The 21562-nt window shown below is 37.1% G+C and overlaps 1 protein-coding gene across 1 annotated transcript; it reads right to left on the bottom strand.

The window, feature by feature from the left end:
- LOC113859535 lies at positions 1-621 on the bottom strand. Its single transcript, XM_027492282.1, has one exon. The coding sequence runs from the start codon at positions 619-621 to the stop codon at positions 1-3; it is 621 nt and encodes a 206-aa protein (XP_027348083.1).
- Between the last annotated feature and the right edge of the window lie 20941 nt (positions 622-21562).

Genomic DNA, 21562 nt, shown 5'->3' on the forward strand with positions numbered 1-21562 from the left:
TTACATAAACAACTCCAGATACAACTCTCTCATTCTACTCTCCGTTTCCCATATTGCATCTCCCTCATCACTTGAGCTCCATATTACCTTCACCAATGAGATCTCCTTGCCCCTCAATTGCTTAATACGGTGATCCGTAATCCTCACCAGGTACACATTATAGGATAAGTCTTCTTTCACTTGAACCAGGTCAAGGTCAATCACGTGGTAAGGATCTGGCACATACTTCCTAAGCTGTGACACATGGAACACCGGATGTAGGTTTGAGAGATTCGGAGGCAACATTATCCGGTACACAACAGGACCAATTCTACTCAGTACTTTGAACGGCTCAATGAACTTAGGAGATAGCTTTTGAAATTTCAGAGCTCTCCTAACTTCAATCACAGGTAAGACCCTAAAAAACACATGGTCACCCACCTGGAACTCCAAATGCTTCCTCCTCTTATCATAGTAACTCTTCTGCCTATCCTGTGCAGCCTTCATCTTTTCCCTGATCATCTTGATCTGTTCATTCTGCTTCTGAATCATATCTGGTGCACACAGAGTAGCCTCTTCTTTCTCATTCCAGCACGAAAGAGTCCTACACCTCTGCCCATACAAGGCCTCAAGTGGTGTCATCCCAATTTTAGCATGATAACTGTTATTGTATGTGAACTCTACGAATGGCAGGCATTCTTTCCAAGTCCCTTACTGCTCAATCATGCTAGCTCTCAAAAGATCCTCTAGGGATAAGATAATCCTCTCCGTCTGACCATCAGTTTGTGGGTGATAGGTCGAACTAAGCCTCAACTTAGTTCCCAACGCCCTCTGTAGACTCTCCCAAAACCTCGAGGTAAACCTCAAATCTCTATTGGATACCACATTGGTCAACACTCCATGCAGCCTGACTATCTCCCTAACATATAAATCCACAAGTCTCTCTAACTTATACTTCATGTTGATCGGGAGAAAGTGTGCAGCCTTAGTCAACCGATCTGCTATCACCCAAATGACATCATGGTTGTTCCTGGTCCTCGACAACCCAGAAACAAAGTCCATGGAAATACTGTCTCATTTTGATGAATCCATATTTTTACTGATATTTTAGCATAATTCTAGCTCATTTAATAAGGAAAATATATGAAGAAAGCAGAAAAACTCAGAAAAAGAGAATGATTGAAAGTTTTATTTCAATTTGTAGTTATTCTCGCATTTGTAGAATTTATGCTTAGTTCTTAAGAAATTTATCTTGTTTTTGAAGGAATAATCTGAGCAAAAGTCATGGAAATGGATTATCAATGGAAAGGAAGAGGAAGAATGGCAATGTTGGACTCCAAAATACAAGAATTATGGGATGCAACCTGGGCGTGATCACTATTGTTAGTGAAAGTGATCATTCCAGAGCCTAAAGGAGAAGAAGAGCCTGTGCGTAATCACTTTTATTTACAAGAGTGAGCGTTGCCAGTGTGCGTTATCACTTTCGCCAACGAAAGTGAGCGTTCCAGAGGCACTTGTATCAGGACAGCTTGCGCGTAGTTACTATTACTCACGAAAGTGATCACGCGCAGCCCTTGACCTCCTGCGTTGCCACTATTATGAATAAAAGTGAATGTTCCAGAGAAGCCTTCAACTCTGCAAGTTGCGCGTGGTTACTCTTGCTCTTGAAAGTGAACACGCGCACTACATAAAGCTTCTGCGTGGTTACTCTTGTGAAAAAAAGTGACAACGCGCAGAACTGGGGTTTCTATATATACATGATCGAAGCGCGAAAACTGAGATCTCTTGCTCATTTTCTGTTTTGTTAGTTAGATTCTCGTTGAGAGAGAGTGGAGAGAAGATTGGGGTCGAAGCTTGAAGCTCCAAGAAGAGGGATCGGATTGGAGCTCGTGGCCATGGCTGCTATGCATTCTTCATCATCTTCTTCTTCTTCTTTCTCTGTTTTTGTTGCAATGTGTGCTTAATTTCCCATAGTTAGGGTTTATGGAACTCGAATTGATGTGTTGATTCGACTTTATCTTCTGAACTTTAAGTTCTTGGATTAATTGAGTTGTTAATTATGCTTTTCATGCAATCTTTGAATGGAAATTCATTTGATTAATCAAGAGGAATCTTTACCAATGGGAATTGGATTGTTTGCTCCGATCTGAATTGGCAACCAGAGTTTAGGGATTCTTAGGGATAAGGAGACCTAATTCTGCAATCTTATAGTTCTAATTCTTAATGCAACTTGAAATTGAATCTCACTTAAGGGATTAGGGAGGTTTAGTGGATTGTTAGGGTCAATGAGTTAAGGAATTAACCTTTGGCTATTACTATGCAAAACTGATTGTCAATTAACCAAGTTCTTGAATGTTCGGAGGCATAATTGAATTAATACTAATATTCTTGTGAAGTAAATTCCTAACTATTCTTCATTCCTATCTCATTTCATTACATACTCTGTTTTTCTGCAAGTTCTTTACTTTAATTGCTTTTGTTTACTGCTGTTATATGTTACAAATCTCATTCCAAAATTCGTATGGCTCAAATGGTTATAATTCTGTGAAGTGGTACTTGAAACCTAAATTCCCTGTGGAGACGATATTCTGATCTTAAATTTACTCATCACTTGCTGCAATTCTAGTGCACTTGCTAGTGTTAGATTGCAAACAACACATTTCCACTCAGGGATCTCTAACGGTTGCAGCAACCCAAGTGGACGCTGGTGCTCTACCTTTGTCTTCTGATAAGTTAAGTATCTAGCCACATATTCGGCCACATCCCTCTTCATCCCATTCTACCAAAAACTCTTCCTGAGATTCTGATACATTTTGGTCACATCAGGGGTGAAAACTCATCCTACTTCTATGCACTTCCTCAAATATCATTTGCTTGAACTCATCCACTTAGGGAATGCACACTCAATTCCGAAACTTAATTACCCTGTTCTCATCACAGTGAAACTCCTTTCCCTCACCCTTCAGCCTTATCATGTCTTGCAGGAAGGCATCTTCCTACTGAGCATCTCGAACATATACCAAGAAGTCGTTATGAATCATTGTCACTCTGAGATACAAACTCCTCGGCCTCACCTCCATGGCCAAATTCATGTTCAAAAATTCCTTAATCAGCTTTATCTCTTTTCCCATCATTGCTGCCACGTGCAATGACTTCCTGCTCAATACATCAACAACTACATTTGCCTTACTAGGATGGTAAGATAATGTGAAATCGTAATCCTTGAGGAATTCCATCCATCTCCTCTACCATATGTCCAGCTCCCTCTGATCAAATAAGTATCTCAAGCTTTTGTGATCACTGAACACTTTAAACCTTGCTCCATATAGGTAGTGCCTCCATACCTTAAGAGCAAAAACCACCACAGCTAATTCCAAGTCATGAGTCGGGTAGTTGACTTCATGCGGGCGTAACTGCCTCGAGGCATAGGCAACCACCCTCCCGTCTTGCATCAAAACACACCCAAGTATTTGCCCGAATGCATCAAAATACACATCAAACTTTCGCTCCGGGTTGGGCAAAACTAACACAAGCGCTGAAGTCAACTTTATTTTTAGCTCCCAGAAACTAGCTTCACACCCTTTAATCCATTTAAACTCCCTTTCCTTGTGGGTCAGCTTTGTTAAGGGCAAAGCTATATTAGAAAATCCTTCAATGAACATTTTATAATAGCCCACTAGTCCCAGAAATGTGTGCATTTCAGTCACATTCTTCAGCCTCTGCCATCTAGCTACTACTTCCACTTTTGTTGGATCCACCATGATTCCTTCCTTCGACACTACATGCCCCACAAACTGGATCTTTGACAGGAAAAACTCACACTTAGAGAATTTCACATACAATTGCCTTTCCCTCAGAATTTACAGAACAATCCTCAAGTGCTCAGCATGCTCCTCCTGAGTCTTTGAATAAATTAGGATGTCGTCAATGAAAACCACCACAAACTTATCCAAAAACTCATGGAAGATCCTATTCATGTAGTCCATGAACACCGCATGTGCATTGGTCACTCTAAACGACAACACCAAATACTAATAGTGGCCATACGACGTCCTGAACGTCATCTTAGGTACATCCTCATTCTTCACCCTGATCTGATGGTACCCCGACCTAAGGTTAATCTTAGAAAACACTGTAGCTTCTCTCAACTGGTCCATCAAATTGTCAATCCTCGGGAGCGGATACTTGTTCTTTATTGTTGCTTTGTTCAGCTACCGGTAATCCACACACATCCTCATGCTCCTATCCTTCTTCTTCACCAAAAGCACTGGTGCTCCCCATGGTGACACCCTCGATCTTACAAACCACTTCTGTAATAAGTCCTCTACTTGCTTCTTGACTTCTGTCAATTCCACTGGTGACATCCTATAAGGTGCCACAGAAATCGAGCTTGCCCCCAGAATGAGGTCAATAGCAAACTCTATTTCCTTCTCAGGCGGTAACTCAAAAACATCTTCAGGGAAAACTTCTAAGAAATCCCTTGCCACCGTGATGTACTCCGGCTCCATCACGCTTTCGGCTTCCATTGAAAACATCACCATAAAGGCCTTGGCGTTTACCATGTTCTCCTACGCACGTTGGCTCATAAGCTTTGGAACCTCTGTCATTGTCGCATCGAAGATCAAAGTCTTCTCTCTACAGTCCAGCAGTACATGGTTGGCAGCTAGCCAAGTCATCTCCAAAATCACATTGGGAAAGAGGCAAACATTATAGAGCATCCTATACACACCCATGATGTCACAATCGACTTACTCGTAAGGGTAGTCACCACAACGTTGCATGGCAGTTCCATCACATACAGACCCAAACTTTTCACACAGTCCATAGAAAGAAAAGAGTGCGTAGCACCTAATTCAAACAACACATCAACCAATCTACCTTTAATTACACATTTACCTCAGATCAGCTCCTTAGATTTTGAAGCGTCAGCTCCACTCATGGCAAAGACCCTCTCGGAAATACTCGGCTTCAGCCCTGTGCTTCCTCTTGACTCAAGTCTCTGAGCTGCACTCGTACTACCACTTCCCTTGGCAAACCAGCACACATTGGCAGTGTGCCCCGACTTCCCACAGTTACTACATGTTGTCTGTAGCTATGGGCAATCCCTCACTATATGTGACCCTCCATACTTGAAGCATTTGATCGGCCCTTTAAAAGAGCCTGATCCTGAGCCACTCCCACTGCTCTTCTCTTGTGATGAAGTCCCTCTAGACTGTCAATTACTCAAACCCGAAGATGGCCCCCTGGAGAATCTAGGGGGTCTTCTATCTTGCCTCACTGAACCAGTCCCCCTAGTATCCACTATCTTGCCCTTTGAATTGGCTTCAAAGATTCTGCTCTTGCTTACCAGAGTGGGCAAATCTTTCAGCTAGAACACGCTGACTGCAGTTCGAATATCTGGCCTCAACCCATGCTCAAATTGAGCATACAAGTCTTCCTCTCCATCCTTATGTTAATAGTAAGGCCAGTACTTCATCAGGTCCTGGAATTTTGCTACATACTCCCCCACTTTCATACTTCCTTGCTTCAGCTCAAGGAACTCTCTGGTCTTTTGCTTCTTCAGATCCTGGGGAAAGTAATTCCCTAGGAAGATTGCCTTAAAGGTCTCCCACTAAATGTAGCCATCCTCTTGTGGCAACATCTGACTGGCAAACCTCCATCAATTTTTGGCCTCCCCACACAGCATGCAGGTGGCATAGTTCATCTTGTGCTCCTCCTGACACCCCATCGCGTGAAAGATCTTCTCCACACTGGCCAACCACCTCTAGGCTCCCTTAGGGTCAAATCCTCCCTCAAATTTGGGAGGATCGTGCCTAGTAAAGGCAGACAACCCTCAGTATCAGCTGGCTCTCCGCCTTAGTTATGTGCCAAGGTTTCCAAAATTTGAGTCATACGCTCCATGATATTATTTGTGCCTCTAGCTTCTCTACCTCTACCAGTCATTCTAATCTAAGCTAGCAAACAATGCAACAACTACACTGAACTTGTCAGATTAATAACAACATTCAAATTTCAGGTAACCAAAACACATTAACACTCAACTTGGATGCTTCAGCCCGATACCCAAGTCAGGTTTGGATAAACTACTCTAATACCAAATTTATAACACCTTAAATTTAATTTCAAAATAATAAATTTCACAAAATGGGAACAATAAAGTTTTCCTTTTAAATAGACTTTCCCAACGCATAGTTTAGACAAAGTATTTCAAAATAATAAGGGTTTATAAATTTTGATCAAGTAATTACTATAAGACTAATCCAAATACATCATATGTTCAAAATAAAATTAAGCCCTATAGCAGTATCATTTATTCCTTCACTGAGCCTAGTGCTGATCGTCTTGGTCACCTGAAAAACAAATATAAGGATAAGTACTCTACACTATCCAACACACAGAAACATAGAGACTCACCTCACACACTTCACATAATTTCTAACATATTCTACATAAGTATAATTAATCACAAACAACACTTTCCACACATTCAATTTTAGTTCACAACCGATGCAGTCACTGCACCAACAACATTTTACACATACGTGCGCTCACTGCACGTAGCCACGCTCACTGTGGCACTGTGATCACACTTTCACACCATGGACCCCACCTCACGGATACAACATGTGCAGTTACCAGTTGCTCGACAAAGGTATTAGTCAGAGGTCTAGTCAGGAGAAGAGTGTACGGCTTGTGGTGCACCCACGCTCACTGTTGGTGTCACCACCACCCTCTCTTTCCCAAGGTTTTTCTATCGTCCCCATATTCCACACCTCTAATGTATCGTTGAACCATTCATAACATATTCACAACTGCATTTAACATGCCCTTTCACACACATTTCAGCCACATACAGTATTCATATATGCATATGACACACAGGCCCACATTATTTCACAGTACACTACATACAGGCCCATGTTCATTCATAGCACAGGCACATATGCCCATATTTCATCACACAAGGTTCAATCATACAATTTTTATCATAATATCCCTACAACCATTCATTTCATCATACCCAATATTTCTCAACATTGATAGTACTATGTTCCACATGATCTTCCCACCATAATCTCACTAGAATCAATCAATTATACCAAACACACATTCTAAACCATCCACATGACAATGTGTACCGCCCCGATTCTCCTGATTTAGCTAGCGACCCTTGAATCGTACTTACTTGCTTATTCTGGTTCATTAGTATCAGAATAATTAGATAGAGGTTAAATTATTTTATTTTGATAGAATATTGATTTATTTCTAAGTTCGGTATTTTAGGGTAACTGCATGAAATATATGGTTTCAATATCGTCCAAGGATTTATGAGTATGTTCAGCTGTACTGTCTGCAATGCCCCTGATAATTTTATCCAGAAAAGTTAAATTTTTGTCTTATTTAAAAAATTGTCAAATCAAAATTATCTACCTTGAAAAACGTGAGATTTTGTAATCATTCCTTAGCCGTCGAAATTCTGCACGGAATCTCACAAAATCTAGTAATCATTATTGTAAAGATTTCCAAATCTAGTATCGGCCACTAGAATTTCATGCAAAAAGATTCTTGCCTCCCGATTTGTAGACATAATTATTTCAAAACTTTCTTGTCTTGTCTTCTAAAAGGCCGGCATCATGATTACTATAATTAAATGCTTTTCTTGAAATTTGCACCATGTCAAATGTCCCTTCAAAAGTCAATCTCGTCACATCAAATTCCTCGTCGGCCAATTACATTGCATGTATTTGCTGCCCAGAATCTAGCCTTTGGAATTTTGTGCAATTCTTGGAATATTCTACTCCAAACCGTGTGCATGTAGCCTCCGCATTCCTCCATGCATTTTGCTTGCCAAAATGCATTTACTTAACTTGCAAGTTTGCAAAAAGAATTCACTATTCATGCACAAAAACTGTGGCACCCTTATTATTCAAGTTTTTCACCAAATTTCACTTCCAAATTGCTTCAAATCAATTTTGTGCAATTTTGGCATTTGAATCTTGTCCCACAAGCCCAAACCGTGAGCATTAAGTTACATTTGGTAAAGGAAAATTGAACACTTCATATAAATAGGTCAAGCTACCTTATTTCCTTTCTTTTTTTCACTCCAAAAACCGTGAGCCTCCCACTTTTTCTCTCAAAATTCTTTCAAGTTCCCATTCTCTCCATTTTCTTCAAAGAAACTGAGACCCTCTCTCCCTAAATCCCTTCAAAATTTCTCATTTTCTCAACCTTTCAAGACAAGCCAAGGAGCTCCAAGCTTTCACCCTTGCATTCTCTTGCTTGATTCTTCAAAACCGTGACCATTCCTTCAAGGAGGTAAGCTTTCTCATCCTTTTCCTTCTTTGATTTGAAGAACCATGGAAGCCTAACACCGAAAGCTCCTGAAACTTCCTTTTTCACTTTGATCTTAACCATTTTGAAGCTTTTCCCCTTTTCTCTTCAAAGAACCGAGGAAGACAACCTAACCAAGAGGAGAAAGATTGAAGTTTGAAACTCATCCTCTCGGTCCAGCACCTTTCTTTTGAAGAACCAGCCAAGATTAACTGCTTTTGCTCTCAAATTTTTGACGCATTCAAGGCAAGGGGAGTTCTCACCATAGATGTGTTTGCATGTCCCTTTCTTGGCTGTTTTTGCTTATTTTCCCTTTGAAAAATAGTGTATATTGGACTGCATGTTTGAAGAACTTCAAATCTGAACTTGCATGTTAAATTTTATCCGAAAAGTGTGTGGATTTCCTTGTTTGCATGCCTCAGTTACATTCTAAAGAGTTTGATTTCACTTTTAATCAACTTTGTTCCTTAAAAGCTTGAAACTTTGATGTGTTGATGTGGATTTTCCCTTGTTCATGTCTCGATTTTTATGTTCCTTTGGTGCAATCCTTGAATTAATGATAATTCTTCCTTGAAACCATGAACTGTGAACTTGATTAACATATCCTTTCACTTGCATGTTGAATTTTAACCATGAAATGCTTTGGATCCCTTTGTGCATGCCTCAGTTTTGCTTTTGTTTGGCTGGATTATTTGTTTAAAATGTTGATTTACCCTTGTAATCAATAAACCATGGATTGCATGTGAAATGGAAGCCATTGCATATTGATTTCAGCCCCTAAGTGTTTAGGTTTTCCCTTGGAAGTTTGAATGTCACTTGGAAATGTTGCCCCTGCACTTGGACGATGAAACTATGTCATTGCATGTTAATTTCCTTTGTGTTACCTATTTTTAACTTGATAGAAATTTAGTGGAAAGGCTGGATAGATTTGATTTTTCATGTAAAAGACTTGAATGTTGTACTTAAAGTTAAAAAAAAAATTGTTTAAGGAAAGTTAGTAAAATTATAAAGGGAAGTCACACAAAAAGAAAAGGTAATTGTGGTGAAAAATCTTAATTTTTGGACACTTAAACCATATGGAAAAAAATTGAACTACACTTTAGAAATTGAAAACCGTGCTGGATTTTATGTGATTTGCATGAAAATGGTTGCTTGCTAGTTTGGATGATGGATGATTGAATTGATTGTGATGTATGTTTCCAATTGGTTTAAAAAGTTTCATGCATGTGGTGCTTTGGGAACTTGTGGTGGACAAGAAAGTGAGAACTATTCACTCTCGATTTTGATGATAAGGAATCCTAAAAGTTGTACTTGAAATTGTGTTAATTTTGATGAAATATGGGTGATAAGGATTGTATAATGATAGGGTGTGTTTGCTGTTTGCACCTGGATCCGTGAGTATTAAGATGAATCATACATCATGTTCATTGCATTATATAAGGAATAAAAGGGGAAAATCAAGTGCAGCCCTTTTTGATGAAAAGTTTACCCAAACTGAAAAGATAGTAATTAAAGGTATGGAGATGGTAATTAAGGGTCTGGACATAGTAGTTAATTGATAAAAGTCATTCTTGGTAAGATCTCACTATTAGCTACTTAATAGAACCCATCGCGTGAGGACTTAATTTAATAAACCTAAAGAGAGTTAGAACTAAACTAAGTAACCTTGAATTAAATAGGTAGTTAGGAATCAATACAAGTAATTAGAAAATAACTAAATGGAAAAACCAGAGAGAAAGAGGAAAGTGGAAACAAGTCATATCTAAATAGAAAGTAGTGTAGTTAATAACGATGGAAATGATAAAATGAGCGATGGTGATATAGTAAATTATTATAATGGAATTGGATGAGGAAAATCTGAGTGGATTATGTCAAAATTACTAAAATTTATGTGTTGAGATGGTGGATGTGTATTAATGGGATTGAAAGCTTGTATGTAATTCCTAAACCATGTTGTTTAACAAATTTATGTTGGATGAGAAAGTGAATAATGATTGAGCAGGCCTTGTGAGGGCTTTGATTCTGTTCTTTGAATTCCATGTGATCCAAGATTGAGAAAACATTGGGGAGAGAAAAGAAAATCATGCTCCATGCATCATAACATTTCTTTGGAACGACTTGATGGCATAACAGAGGCACAACTATAGGTATTAGAGGTTCAGTCCCGAGTAGACCTATGGGGGTGGCGAAAGGGGGAACAATTGACCTAGATGGCACAGCAGAGCTCTCTGTGGCCGAGTCATGACCCTACTTGCAAGCCTTAGCCAAGCCCGACAAGAACTCCACATCCTAGGGTCGTTGAGGTCCATTCCCGAAAAGACCCAGTTTGGGGCCAGCACCAGTTTGGGTGTTTTTGAATAATGATATAAATTCTTTTCTGTGCAATTGTGATGCAGGGAATGGAGTCCTCCGATCGCCACACGACTTGAATATGAAATTGTTAACTCTACACTAAATGTTGGGCAAGTCGCTGGTAGTAGAGTAAGGGATCGCCATGCATACCATATGCATTAAAACAAAAATTCGAGGGATGGATAGCGAGGAAAGAAACTTGTATTGATGCATCATGTGCATTATTAGTTGATGAACCTAGGAATTATCTATGAGAAGTATGAACCGACTTATATTGTACCGATGTTTGTTTTGAGATTGGATAATGATGTGGTTTGGGTGATGGTGTGAAAAGCCACCTTCCTTAGGGTACGGCTATTGAATGTTTGTTTGTGTTTGGAGAACTCACCTCTATTTGTGTGTGTTGTTGTACTTTTGTATATGCCTTATACAGATGACCAGCTTCCGAGTGAAGGTGTGGATCCTGCCATCTGAGGAGGATGTTTGGGTGTTTGACGCGACAGCACAGCAAAGCATCTTCCATGGAATGGCACGAGTGATTCATGGACAGGATGTCAGACACTCATGGACCACCCACTTTATGGTTGACACCCCCATCGAGCTTGTTTTCTCCACCCCACCTGGAGATTCTCACCTACCTTATCCTGCACTTGCAACTACTCCTTCTCCCATGTCTGTTGATCCCCGTACTCCCAGTTCTAGACCAGTACCTACACCTGTACCATTCCCTACTGAGGATCCTACTCCACCCGCTGTGGCCAATGAGAGAGATGTCCATATGGCAGAACCCTCAGTGAGGAATGATGATGTACTGCCCCACATGCTCCCTACTTACCCAAACACCTATTCGCCCTTCACTATCATCCATTCGCCACCTCACACTGCTGGATGGATTGAAGAGGACGCTGCTTTCTCTAGCTCTGCTTCCCCGACATCTTCTGAGGAGTCTGATCCCATTGAGGATTATTCACCTTATGAGTGACGTTTGTTGTTTGTTTATGTCCTAGTGGGACTGCTCGTAGGGCGTTTGGTTTACTTATGTTGTGATTCTGTTTGATGGATTGGGTTAATGTTTGTTGCTTTCGACGCTATCGGAATACTTTACTATTCCTGCCAAACTGATGTTTAATACCTTGAGGTACCTTTATATCACGAGTTATGTTTGTCTTTATCCCACTGTGTGGTTGAAATTGGAAAGTGAAATGATGATTGTCTATGGAAAACGGAATATTATTTGTATGATTAAAACTCTCTATGAAGAGAGAGATTAGGTTCGTACTAAAAAAAAAAATCCTGCTATTTTTTAGGCGTCACACAATGCATAGCAAATTACTTGGCATTCAACACAATAAGATAGGGTAGAGTCCTCCTTTACCTTGGATTGAAGACCCACACATGAAATCAACCAAGGAAGTGCTTCGCACATGAATTTCGTCCTAAATACATGGAAGAATCCCATGAGAACCAAGGAAAACTAAGAAAATAGAGAATGAGGATGAGAAACTGAAATCCTAACCATTAAAACATACCTCTAAGCGTTCCCAACATAATTTCAACCTTTGATCTGGCTCCCGAACAAATTTGGAGGCAATTTAATTGGTGAAATAAGGTTTTGGGTCGAGAGAAGCGAGGAGATTTTGAAGGGAGAAATAGGAAATGAATTTCCCAAACTCTAACCCCCTTCAAATACCCCTCTGATCGTGACACTTTTGCAAACAGCGAGACACTCTCGCTGCAACAAGGCATCTTTCACTTTAGCGACGCCCCTTGTCGCTACAACAAAAATCTCAAAGAAAATTGCATCCTGGTTTCATAGAATCTCGCTATCTCGCTACAGCGAGACTATATCCAGAAATGCACCCCTCATTGCTGCTCTCTCGCTGCAGCGAGAGAGCAACAGTTTCACACCTTCCTTCCAGGGCCCTCTTACTACAGTGAGACATCTCTCGCTACAGTGAGAACACCATGTCCCATATACTTAGCCTATTTCAAACAGTCCAGAAAAATCAATCTCGATGCACAATTAGCATCCACATCACATTTTACCAACATACACATATTTACACATATATTCTTATCACCATTCAATATTCATCATTATCATATCAAACTCATCACGCACTCAAGTACACATTCCAACATCCATTCACACACACATGTATGTATGTATGTATGTATATATATATATATATATATATATATATATATATATATATATATATATATATTATAATGAATATTACAAAAATTTAGGGCATTACATCAGATGTTGGCCCTAATGTGGTCCCTCTTAGAGAACCTTCTCCTCACCAGGCTCTGAGTGAAAAGATATTAAAGTCATTGAATCCTCCATTTGTCCACGCCCTATTCTCATATTACCTAGCCCTTCACTAACTTCTAATGAGTAGCAATTGGGCAAGAGTATCGCTCACTTGTTACGACTATTGTTTTGCTTAGGAGATCTATTTTCCCATAAATGGTATCATAACATACTTTCACTATGACAACTTATTTCTATGGTTATGACTTTTTTATATATGCTTATGATGGGATAAATTCCCAATTAGCTTTACCTATATTGAATGGTTCCCTGATTTATATTGTCATTATGTCCAGGCACTATAGAGGATGATAAACCTTTTTCTTTTAAAAATAGATGAAAAGTTGATATTAGTAAGCTTAAGAAATATATTTTGTAACAAATTCAATAGTATGATGTACCTAGAACTATACAAGAAAAGGTTTTGTTCAAGTGAGTGTGTGTATCTTAAATGAATCCATTTTGGATGTTAACTCTCTCGCTTAGAAGAAGTATGACTAATGATGATGTGTAATCAAGTGTGCTTAGAAATGTTATATATTACTTGTGTTTAAAGGTGTGAGGTACCTGTATGTATTTTTTGGATCCAGAGTTAAGGACATTGCATCAATGTTATTAATTGTATAATATTTTTAACTTTGTTTATATTTATTTCACTACTTTTGTTTACAAATATTCTTTATTTGTTTGTTTTTGTAAATATTTTATACTACTTTTTCTCTAATTATATATATACATATATATGAAATTTAGGATAGATGGATTTTGTATGTTCTTTCCTATTTGTTTATTTGTTTTGTAGAGGGGTATAAGATGCTTCAATAATGGTTGTTGAAGGGCTTGATGTTCACTTGACAATTATTAAGTTACCACTCTAATTGTTATCAATATCATGATTGGTTTAGTCATATTAAGAAGTCATGTCAATATTGTTACTAAGTCATAAGTTGAGTCCTTATTAATGAGATGAGGACAATCTTTAAGCCATAACAATATTTTCGAAATCTAGATTCAACTATGAAATCCTACAGCAATGGATGGACTTAATCGTATGGATATTTGAAATACTTCACCATCGGATTTTGCAAATAGGATACAATAGCACGATTCTTCTTTTTTCTCCTTCTATTAATCATACTTTTTAAGGCATTTAATATAAGAGTATGTTAATACATGAGCATCACGTTTTATTTCTAAAATAAATAAACAAATAAAATAATAATTCTTTTCTTTATAAAAAAATAGTAAAAATAAAACATTCCATATTGTTATGCATCATATGCATTTAGTACCAAAAAATGACATTGATGCATTAATTTATTTAAAATCATAATAATTGACAAAAAAAAATTCATACATAAATTAATGCATCCATTTTTCTTTTAATAAGGTGCATTTACATGACATTTTAAAAGCATAATAGTTTGCATTTTTTTTATTTTAATACCTTACTTAATTTCTTTCTAAACTTACTTATTTCAACATTTTTAAAAATTGCTTAAAAAAATCTTTTTTTCCATTTTTTTAATATTTTTCAAATAATAAAATAAAATCAATAAGTATAGGTTCAACATTCTTATAGACATGCTCCCAATCAGACATCATGAACAAACTAGATAACACAATCAAGAGATGATGACCAATTTCAATTAGTTAAAGAAATAAATGATCAAATTTTAAAGACATTCAATCTCTAAAGAGAAAGAGCATTAAAGAAACTCTTAACTAATGAAGCCAAAAAATAACCTTAAGATGTTTATTCATCTTTATCTCATGAGCTTGCAAGATTTGATAGTACATTTAAATCTATATCATCCTAATAAACCTTTAAAACAAGTTGCTAACCCTATTAAATTTTAATTTCAACCACAAGACTCTCCACCTTATTATATAACCCTTAACAATATTCAATCTATCAAACAAATTCATCAATCAACAAGCCACACCTTACCCATCCATATGACTCATCCTTAAAAGCCTTCCATTTTATCATAAGGCCTTGTCATAAATGCCAAACTCCATGGAATCTATATACACATAAAGAACAACATGTAACGCCTCAGATTTTTGTAATAATATTTTGATATATTAGTATAAGTGTATATGTGGATTTTCATGTGTTATATATATATATATGGTGATGCGAATATGTATGTGATAATATGGACTTATATGAATGTGTGAATATGAGTATAAGCATATGTGTTGGTTTGTGGTTGAACTGAAATTGTTGAATATGATTAGGCTGGATTAAAAATAGGCTAAGTGTGTGTTATAGTGTGCTCTCGCTGTAGCGAGAAAGCCCTGGGTGAAAAGCATGAAACTGTGTCATTCTCGCTATAGCGAGAAGGCACTAGGAGAAAAAGGGGTGAAACTGTCGCGTTCTCGCTGTAGCGAGAGAGCAATAGTAGAGGGTGCATTGTTGGGAGCAATCTCGCAGTAGTGAGATGGTCTCGCTGTAGCGAGAATCTGCAAAAACCAGAGTGCAGAATCGTCTGAGATTTTTGTTGCAGCAAGAAGAGGTCTCGCTATATCGAGAGATGCCTCGCTGTAGCGAGAGTGTCGCGATCAGAAGGGGATTTAAGGGGTTAGGGTTTGGGAAACTCATTTTTTCCTTTTCCTCTCTTCAAAATCTCTTCGATTCTCTCAACCCTCCACCCCATTTCACTGATTAAACTACTTCCAAAGTCGTTTGTGAGCCAGATCAAAGGTTAGAATCACGTTTGGAGCGTTTAGAGGTAAGTTTGTGAGTTAGGATTTTCAGGTTTTCATTTGTTTCTTTGATTTCTCGGTTTCTTATAGTGTTTTCCCCTATACTTAGGATGAAAGTTTATGTGGGGAGCACTTTCATATAGATTTCTTCTTGGGTGTTCAATTAGGGGTAAGGGGAACTTTACCCTATCTCATTTGTTTTGAATTCGTTTATTTGTTATAGTTGCAATGTAGTTGATACACGTGAACATGCTATTCATGGATAATGAATAAATTGAGTGGTTTGAAATGTGTGTGAATGACATATTGGATGTAATTGCGAATATGAATCTGTTTGGAATGGTTGGAAACTATGAATGGTTTTGTGATGCACTAGGGGTGTGGAAGATAAGGTAGTAGAAATACCTTGGGAAAGAGAGGGTGGTGGTTACACTAACAGTGAGCATGGGTGCACCACAAGCCACACACTCTCCTACTACTCGGCCTCTGAATAACACCTTTGTCATGGGGCCTTTGACCGCACACGTTGTATCTATGAGGCAGGGGTTATCTGGTGACCATCTATGGTGAAACTAAGTAAGTCCCTGAGGTTGAGGGCATTAGAAAACTGTCATCACAGTGCCACAGCGAGCGTGGCTACGTGCAGTGAGCGCATGTGTGTGTGGAATGTTTGTTGGTGCAGTGAGCGCACCTGTTTTGAATTGAAATGGAATATTTGAAATGCGTTACTTGTGTTTGCTAAAGCTTGAGTTATGTTATGCTAGAAAATATGTGGAGTGGGCAAGGTGGGTCTCTATGCTTGTGTGTGTTGGATAGTGTAGAGTACTCACCTTTACATTTATTTTTCAGGTGAATAAGATGATCAGCATCGGGCTCAGTAAAGGGATGGATGACACTACTATAAAACTTAGAATATTTATTTTGTTTTGAAACTAAAATGTATTAATTAAGTCCTGTAGCGATTATTTGACTTAAATTGTAATCCATCCTTATATTTTGAAATACTCTGCTAAACTATGCCTTAGAAAATTGTTTGAATGAAAAACTTACATTATTCCCATTTTTGCGAAATTCATTTATTTTAGAAATTAAATTTAAGGTGTTACACAATATAGCATCTCACCATCCACCATCCTAAGTCACTTACCTCAATTGCTTACAATATTGCAAAATTCCATTTTTCATCTTATTATAATTAAGTTGCAAAGAAATTTCACCCTAAAGGTGTAAGTAGTATGCACATTTTTCGAAGTAATGATAAAGCATAAAAGAAATTGGACAAATTGAAGAATATAGAAGTCAAGATTGAATAAGTCTCTGGGTGTGATCTAATAGATACTCTTTAAAAGATTTGATCCAAGTCTCCAATTCTAGCGGCTATATGTTATACCTCAATGGCTGATGCACTTGTTAATCTTCATACCTATTAATCTCATAGACCTTTGTGTTTGTTTCATCACAAAGGCCACAGTTCCTACTCATCTCAAAGAGCCTTATGTTTGTTCTTATAGGTCTCGCGCCTATTGCATGTTATAAGTTTTTGTATTCGTTTATTCAAATGCCTTTATGTTTGTTATACCTCATAAACAATCGTGCCTACTTATCTTATAGGCTCTTATTCCTATTCGTCTCATAAGTTCTACACCTGCTTCATCCCAAAGGTTTCTGCACCTACTCATCCTAAAGGCCCTCATGTGTGCGTCATCTTATAAGCTAATGATTCATATTTTGTACTCACATTTATAGCTTTATTGCATCTTCTAAAATATCGTTTCTTCTTTATTTATTTCATTTAGCATGTTTTTGCTTTTCTTGCATTAAATTGGAGTTTTCATGAATACTTGTTATCTTTACTTTATATTTCATATTTTTTCTATTCTAACCTTTGTCCACTATTTTGACCATAACTTTTTCTGTAGATCTCCTTTTTGGTTGATTCTTTTTGCAATGGATTCCTCACTTCCTGGGCTTCAATTTGGACAAATGGATTATGCTGTTTGGAGTTCAAAGCTATTTTTTATTAATATTTGAAGTTCATACTTAAAACATACCTTTTAAATTTAGGATTTTTATTTAGGGCTTTTATTTTAATTACTTGCACCAACCTTGGCCCATTTCTTTCCATTTTAATTTAAGATAAGTATATATAGGGGTCAAAAGGTTGATTTTACACCTCTTCTTTTTCATAATTTCATTTTTCTATAAAGACCTTTTCCCGTTTTTTAGAGTAAACATTTTTCATTACCATTATTGCCTCCTTTTCAGATTCTGCAACAGATTTAATTTGTGATTCTGCTACAGTTCTCAATTATTCTTTTTTCGTGAATCATCTCATCTCAAGCGTCATTTTCAATTTGTTTTTTTTGGGTTTTGCTTCCAATTTGTTTTTCATTTTCATTTTCGTTTTTGTTTTCCAACTCGTTTCATTTTCAATTTGTTTTGTTTTCAATTTGTTTTATTTTCAATTCATTCTTGTTTTCTAGATTAAATTAAATTTGTTCTTGTTTTTATTTTTAATTTTTTTTCTTTTTCTTTTTTTTTCTAGATCCATTTCTTTTTAGATCCATTTTTTTTAGATATGTTTTTAGATTCAATTCGCTGTTGCCAATTTTATGTTTCTATTTAAATTCTTAAAAACCACAAAACCCCCAATCTGATCACTGTTACATGCTTAAAACTGGAAATAGAATGAATTTGTGTCCTTGTGAGATGACCTAGGTTTGCTCCTTATATTGCAAAACTATTTGAGAAATCTAGTTTTATTTGAAACCATTACGACGTGGTTGTCATAAGCTTTTATGCTTACTTTGTCTCAAAGTCCTACACCTATAACATTTCATAGGCCTTGTGCCAATGCATCCCATAGGCATTTATATCTATGTTTCATAAGTCTAGAACTTAATTAGCCGCTTTACTTTTTTGTCGAAGTCCAAAATCTAACTGGCAACAACTTTACTTTCTCTACCAAAATCTAAAAGTCTAACCAATGTCATGTTTACTTTTCTTGTCAAAATTAAAAAGTTAATTGAGCTCTTCACTTTCCATAAGTGCAGAATCTAACTAGCACCTTTATTTTATTTTATTTTTAACAAAGTTTAAAAATTGATTGCCCTTTTAATTTCTATCAAAGTCTTGAGTCTAGCTAATGACACCTTTACTTTTTTTTTCAAAAGTTCAAAGTCTAGAAGATAGCTCTCCTATACTTTTCTATTAAAGTCTAAAGTTTCATTAGAAGCTCATTTACTTTTTGACGTCAAATTTAATATTTGACCAAGGTACTTAAGGATGAAATAAGTTAGGTTAGGCTTTGTATAAATAGGCCTAACTTATTTATACATTTGGAAGCCTAAGATTAACCTATTATCTGTCATAGACTTTTTTATTAAGCCTATCCTGGCCTTTTTATTGCTCTCAATTGGAGAAGCATTTTGTTAACCTAAAAATAAAGAAAAAAGAGAAAAAAATAGTGAAAAATAATTACATATAATATAAACAAGTAGCCAAGAAGAAGATGAATGAGACAAATCAGTGATAGACATAATCGAGACAACGCAAATGCAAATCAGCGTTATGCATATAAGATATATCAAACAAAAGTAACACAAAATACTCCAGCAAACAAGACTCTTCCTCTTAAAAGGTATGTAATAAGGACACTCTTTAGCTCTAACGAACAGGATTAGGGTTTCTAATTTAAGATTTTATTCATTTTAAAGTTTAGTTTATTTAATATAATATATTATAATTTTTAGGTAAAATTATTTGATATATTATTATTAATTTAATGAGTTTTAAATAAGTCATTCTAATAGGCCTAATAAGTTTTTTCTTAAGATTAAATCTGGCCTATCTAATTAATTAAGTCTTTCAAAAAGTCTAAATTAAATATATTACTTAAATAGGTCAAGCTGAGTTAGGTTTTAAAAAAGTTAGGTCATAGGCTCATATCAAACAAATCTATTTCAATCCCTAATGGTACTTTTATTTTTCCTATTAAAGTCTCAAATATGACTAACATTTTTATTTTTTTGTCAAAATCCAAAAGTTGATTGTCATACTTGTATTTTCATATATGTATTATTATTCTTTTTGAATTGTGTTGTATATGCTTGGATTATATGAACTTTCACATGTTGGTTGTATGTAATATGTGAGTTGTATAGTTGCTGAATAAAGAGCCGTACATTTGTAGTGTTGTGTGGTTATTTTGGTTGGTGTAAATAGCAATAGGGGGCTTGTGATCATTCATCTAGTGTTTTATATGTGTGAAAATATACGGATTATAGCAGAGGATTTGTAAAACATTCATTCTTGGAAAAATAAGAAGTTTTGGGTGCAGAGTTTCTCGCTCAAGTGAGATCAATCTCGCTCAAGAGAAAAAAAAAAAGGTTGCCCCAATTGTCCCCTCGCCCATGCAAGAAGAGATCTCGCTCAGGCAAGAAGCGACCTCGTTTAGGCAAGATGAACTTGCTAAGGTGAGGAGTCGCAGGCTCTCTAGACCCATTCTCGCTCAACCGAGAATGCAGCTCGCTCAAGCGAGAATAGCAAAAAATTGGGATGGATGCCACTATCTGGTTTTCTTACTCAAGCGAGGACAGGGCTTGCTCAAGTGAGAGCGCACGGATTTGAAAGGGTATTTAAGGAATCTTATCGCAGAAAAACATTCATTTCTCACCAAACAGCTTTCCCCTCTTATTTTCTCTCTGCTTTCTCACCTTCTCCCCTCAAAAAAAACCTTCTCAAAGCCAAACTTCTTTATGATTCAAGTGGAAACATCTATTTCATACGGACTACAGTGAGTTTTCGGGATTTAGTTCTCCAACTCAACTTCTTACCCCTTGATTTATATACCCTTGGACATTGTTTCTCTCTTTGGGACTTACGAGGAGTACGATATTAGGAACCCATTTCCAGGTAAAAGGAGTTTACCTTAGCTGGCCTTATTTATTCACTAGATGTTGAGATATTGATGTATAGATCTTGTTCTAACTAAGAATAGATTAAGGTATGGACAAACCTTAGGGTAGAACACAGAGTATGTGTGATAGGGTCCTCTAATGTTCTATGAATTTTGAGCATTATGGAGAAGTCTGGTGTAGGGAGACCTCATTCACGCGAGGTATGTCTCACTTAAGTGAGACTGAGCGCCTAATACCACATGTTTTCAGAGCAATCTCACTCTGGCGAGATGATTCTCGCTCAAGAGAGATAGGATAAATCTAACCTAACTGTCACCTTGCTTAGGCGAGAGTGATCTCGCTCCGGCGAGCTGAGACCTCACAGAAAAAACATCAAACTTTCTAGACGTCATCTCGCTCAAGTGATAATATAAAAAATAGTTAGGAAACCACTGTCTACATATCTCACCCAGGTGAGATAGAGCTCGCCCAAGCGAGGATTGTCTCACTCAACCGAGAATCCACTCACAAGAGCACGCAAGGTTCAGGGGATATTTAAGGGATTTCAGACCTGAGACTTGCATTACACTCCAAGAAACACTTTCTAACTCTTTTTCTATGAACTCTCTTTTTCCTCCTCCAAAGCAAAGCCTCAAAAACACCAAAGCTACTTTGAATCTGAGTTCAATCCTAGACTCCACAGAATCGTTGGTGAGTATCTCGGAGCTTAACTCCTCATTTTCATCTCTATTCTCTCTGTTTCCTCTCTTCTCAAAGAGCATTCTTCTCTGTAAGGTGTAGGACGATCGTAGCATGTTGGACCACCTTTTCACTCTTTCCTTCACTAAACTTGTCCTATGAGTTAAGAAGAGCTTTATCTTATTACTACGGATATAGTCTACTTGTATTCATGAGAATGTTGTAATGTAACACATGATAGTGTATGTATGTTGGATGGAAGCATGTTTGA

The sequence above is a fragment of the Abrus precatorius genome, unplaced genomic scaffold, assembly GCF_003935025.1.
Source record: "Abrus precatorius isolate BTA unplaced genomic scaffold, Abrus_2018 Scaffold2, whole genome shotgun sequence".
Lineage (NCBI taxonomy): Eukaryota > Viridiplantae > Streptophyta > Magnoliopsida > Fabales > Fabaceae > Abrus > Abrus precatorius.